The 4,626-nt window shown below is 53.3% G+C and overlaps 1 protein-coding gene across 1 annotated transcript; it reads left to right on the forward strand.

Annotated features, from left to right (window-relative positions):
• Positions 1 to 532: 532 nt before the first annotated feature.
• On the forward strand, positions 533 to 4,626 carry TNFRSF13B (TNF receptor superfamily member 13B). The gene is made up of 3 exons (XM_074919388.1): positions 533 to 661; positions 1,275 to 1,526; positions 2,898 to 4,626. Exons 1-3 carry the CDS (start codon positions 550 to 552, stop codon positions 3,170 to 3,172), a joined length of 639 nt encoding a protein of 212 aa, XP_074775489.1. The 5' UTR covers positions 533 to 549; the 3' UTR covers positions 3,173 to 4,626.

The following is a 4,626-nucleotide window of genomic DNA, read 5'->3' on the forward strand; positions in this document are numbered from 1 at the left end:
CCCACCGAGCCAGGGACCCAGCCCTGTGCCACAGCTGCGTGCAGCAGCAGGTCCCGTCTTCCGCTGAAGGTATGAGATGCCATCCCCAGGGTCCTGAGCCAGTACTCAGGCAGGTTTTGGTGCATCCCAAAAAGCTGTGCAAGCCCCAGGGCAGCAGCAGCAGCTCTAAGAGCAGCAGCCAGGAGCTCCCTGCCGCAGGTGGGTACGGTGGCACACATCTGCCTGCGTACTGCCCCCTCCCAGCGTGGCTGCCAGCAGATGCCTTTTTCCAGTTTTCCTCGCCCAGCCAAGCAACCACCCCAGATCCCGTGGGCCTGTCACCCTGCCAGCCCTGGAGAGGTTGTCAATACTTACAGCAGAGTACAAGTCTCACCCTGTGCCTGTCGGAGCTGTGAGCTTGTTCAGAGCAGCCACGGGCTCGTCCTCACAGGAACCCAGGCGCTGGGGGGTGGTGAGAGGGCAGCGGTGTGGGAGCCTCGTGCTCAAATGACAGTGGAGAAGGACGTGCTCAGGACACCCTGTTCGTCTCCTTCCTCTCCCACAGAGTCCATGGACTGCAACAGCAGAGCCGGCTTCTACTACGATGAGCTCCTGAAAACATGCATCGACTGCACCTCGGTCTGTGGGCAGCACCCGAAGCAATGCGCCCCGTCCTGCGAAAGTAAGGCTGGGCGGGAGGGCAGGCAGAGGGGGGACGTGGGGCAGGACCCCCCAGGGCTGGGCTGGAAGAGGAGTCATGTTGGGCAATGAAGCTAGGGAAGGGGCAACAAACCCATTTCTTCATCCTGGGGGGTTGTGTGTTTGTGCGCTGCCGGTTCACTGGGATCAGGGAAAAGCAGGGCACGTCTCTCTGCTGTTTTCTGCATCGTACAACTCCATCACACAGTGCCTTTTGCATGTCGGTGTTTTCTGGACCCGTCCCTCAGCTCTCCCAGCCAGCGGCAGGAGCAGCAGTTGTGTTTCCCACCTTAGAGCTGCCTCTAGCCCTTGGGGAGGGGACGGGTTATTTTCCCTGAGATCTGAAATTCTCACACTGGGTTTGAGACGTGATCACTGGAGTAGGGGGAGGATGGGAATAGGGGATGGGAAGGGGTCTCCTCTACAGCGCCACGGAAGGGAAATGCAAGTGAACAGAGGTGCTGTGTAGCTGCTTTCGAATTCTTTGCAAGCAGAGGGCACAAGTGTTATGAGCACTTTCCCTATCAAAAAGTCAATAGCGCGAAGCATGTACTTTGGGGGATTTCTAAACACACCCATCTCTGCCTGGCCCACAGCGGGTGCTCTGGTAGCCACCCCCCCTCCACCAGCCACCCCGGTGACGGCCTTGCCGCCCGCGGCTGTGCTGGAGCAGAAGGCGTGTGCGGAGCAGGAGCCGTGGCTGGTGGTGTACCTGCTGCTGGGGCTCTGCCTCTGCGCCCTCATCTGCTCCCTGCTCCTGGGCTGGACCCACCTGCGGAGGAAGGGAGAGGTGGTCTCCTGCCAAGCCAGCGCTGGGACCTGCCACCGCAGGGAGGACTCCTCCAAAGGTGCGTGCTGGCTGCACTGGGGGGGACTGGGAGAGGACGGGGAGTTTGTGGTGGGCAGGGCGCCAGGTACTGCTGGGAGGGACAAAAAGCAGAGCCAGTTCGTAACAGGGGTAGGGAGGAAAAGTAAAACCAGCAACGTGCAATGTGGTTTAGTCTGAGACTGGAAGAGGAGCAGGACTGGACCTCTGTGCCCCGATTCTGCACCATAACCCCCTCCCCAGTCACCCTCTTGGAGCTGCACCGTCAGCCAGCACCCCTCCAGTCTCCGTCCAGAGGCTGAGCCGTGGGGAGGAGGAGTTGCAAAAAGCCAACCCTCTTCCAAAATCAACCATCTGCCCCAGGAGGACCCAGGGCTGTCAGCTGCCAGGGCCACTGAGGCTGCTTCGGGGCAAACTGCTGCCTGGCAAGAACGGTGGTAACGCAGGCTACTTGCTCCTTCGGAGAGGCTAATGATGCAGCTGGTCTACTGAATTATCTTGCAGCATCAAACGCTGAAGTTTTAGCTTTGGGGCAGAGGGGCTTCACAAGTCTTTGCTTTAGGGAGAAAAGATAAGGAAAGGATAACATGCAGTAAATCAACATAGAAAAGATGCTTTTATTCTCCCTCCTCCTCTCCTCCCCTGCCTTTAAAAATAAAAATGTCTACCTGTTGATGTATATACATACATGTTTACATACATACACTTCAAAGCCAGTCAGGCTAGATGTCAAAAATCACAGAGAAAAGCCCATGAGCTGGTGTGTGAATAGGAGTCACCTCCCAGCAGAAGTGTAACTCAAGCCATTCCTATCTGCTTTGGTCAAAGGACACAGTGGCACTGAATGTTCACTTCTAAGGGAGGCTGCCAGCTTCAAAGAGATTTACTGTGTGCTTTTTAATACCCCTAGCCTAACCTTGCTTATCAGACCTTGGATGACGGAGCAGAGCCCTTCAACAGCCCGCAGAGCGTGGTGGGTCTCTTGGAGGGGCTGTGGGCAGCCAACTGGCCTCACTGCACGTGCTGGAGCTCTGGCACCTCGCACAGCGCTGCACCACTGCATCTCCACGTGCTACAAAAACAGCATTTAACAAAAAGACAGCTTATGTGTAATGTTATAAATATTACAGCTCCTTAATGCTAAACCTCCAGCCTCCCTGTGCAAGGCACTTTCCAAATTCCCCCTCAAATCTCACCTCGGAGGGTGGCAGGACTGGGCGATGCATTACATGCAACACACAGTATTGTGGGCTTTATCAAAGTGGTGGGAGGTGGATGTCCTCTCCAGTTTCAGGACTGGCTCCCTGAAGGTTCTAGTGCAGCACTGCAAAGCTTTTCTTGGGTAAAGGTGCTCCTAAAAGCCTTTAAACTAATACAGATGGTTTATTTGCAGATCGTCTGGTGGAAGCGGGCAGTGTTGGTGATGGATCCACTGGCAGCAGGGTCCCAGAGCCAGTGGAAACCTGTGGCTTCTGCTTCCCAGGACACAGCTCTGCTGTACAAGAGACCAAGTCCTGCCACAGCACCTCCTACCCCATAGGGGAAAGAGCCGTTCCCTCTCACACCGGGATATGCAGCACGGGAAGTGCTGGGGCCATTCCCAGCCCTGACGACGGCCACTTCAAAATCATATGTTCTCCTTCACAAGAGAAGACGCCCATGGCATGACCGCAGTGAATGTTCCTGTGCAGGATCAGAAAGGAGGGATGCTCCCTCTGCCCCCAAAACACAGCTGCTTCACCCTCCATTTCCAGTGACCGTAACAGCTTCTGCCGGGACCAGCAGACCTGGCTCAGTTGTTGCCCAAGGGCTGTAGGTTACAGACAGTGCTGTTCTCTTCCATTCAGGAAATGAAATTCTCATGATTCGCATGCACTCCCAGCGACAGAAGTCACTTCCCATTTAGCAGTGTCTTCATCCTCTGACCTGACCTCTGCAGACTCCTCTGTGCGTCCCAGGGATGTCTCATTGGGGCTTTTCATCCTGGCTCCCCCATCAGCATCACTTTGCGTCTGCCAAGGGGGTTGATACAGAGCCAGGATCAGACTGTGGTGTCCACCAAGCCCCACGGACACCTTTCCCTGCTTGAAAACTGTCCCGTGTAACACAAGTCATTTACAAGCAGAGCTGTAAGCATCTCAGACATGGAATCAGACCCAAGAAGTTACTCATGAAAGTTATAATGACCCCTGGATGCCACTGCCATGCCCTCAAGGATGGTGTTTTCTGACTTTAACAGAAGTTTCTTTACAGGACAGAGCATTTGCTAAGACACAATGTGGAAAGCTCCACCGCCAGCTTTCAACACTGCTTGGGACAGGAGGACAGACAGGTCATGAGCGATGGCGAGGCTTTGCCTTGTGACGAGATATGATGCTGCATGGGAGGAACTGGGACAGGCACCAAATTCCCCGATGGAATTGGGTTTGAATGTGAAAACTCATCCAAGACCGAGAACTTTCTAAAAGACTGGGTTCATATATATCTGGTCTGGGTTACTCAAAATAGCTGGTAAAAGTGAGGAACCAGCTACAGATAGAGCTGCTTTGAGGGAAGATTTTTATCTGACCTGCTTTGAAAGCTACTATGAAAAAATATGGGTTTCAACATGTAACTTGAAGTTCTCATTTTTACTAAAGGAAGAGTGTAGGAATTTTGTGCTTGGTGAGAAATCACTCATCCCCTCCACTTTCTCAGACTAGAGCTTCAAACTTGGAAGAGCTCATCCCCTCCACTTTCTCAGACTAGAGCTTCAAACTTGGAAGAATAAATACAAGTCAATATATGCACAAATTGGTGCTGGGAAAGTGGACAGCTAGAGGAAGCATGACCAGATAGTTGTAACAGGCTCTGTCCCCTCCATATTACGTATTTCTTTAAATGTTAATGTTTTCTTATCACTAAAGTTGGCACCACCTGAGGGGTGACCATGACAAAGCCTGTGCCATGAGTGATGTCTGGTCACAAAGCAGAAAGCCCTTAGGGCCACGTAAACCCCATTAGAATGAGAAAGTCCTCACCTGAAATGACCTCTTGTACTAAGAGCCTGTGTGTTGGTCCAACACCTGGTACACAGGGCAAAGTTTTGTTGTCTTGAATTGCTCCAGGAGCCAACCGTGCAA

The sequence above is a fragment of the Athene noctua genome, chromosome 15, assembly GCF_965140245.1.
Source record: "Athene noctua chromosome 15, bAthNoc1.hap1.1, whole genome shotgun sequence".
In the NCBI taxonomy this organism is placed as follows: domain Eukaryota; kingdom Metazoa; phylum Chordata; class Aves; order Strigiformes; family Strigidae; genus Athene; species Athene noctua.

What these genes read in the sequence shown, in the direction of transcription:
- TNFRSF13B (XM_074919388.1), top strand. Translation starts at nt 550, where the DNA reads ATGGACTGCAACAGCAGAGCCGGCTTCTACTACGATGAGCTCCTGAAA. An exon ending in ATGCGCCCCGTCCTGCGAAA is followed by an intron (nt 662 to 1,274) that starts GTAAGGCTGGGC and finishes CCTGGCCCACAG; the next exon opens with CGGGTGCTCTGGTAGCCACC. An exon ending in CAGGGAGGACTCCTCCAAAG is followed by an intron (nt 1,527 to 2,897) that starts GTGCGTGCTGGC and finishes GTTTATTTGCAG; the next exon opens with ATCGTCTGGTGGAAGCGGGC.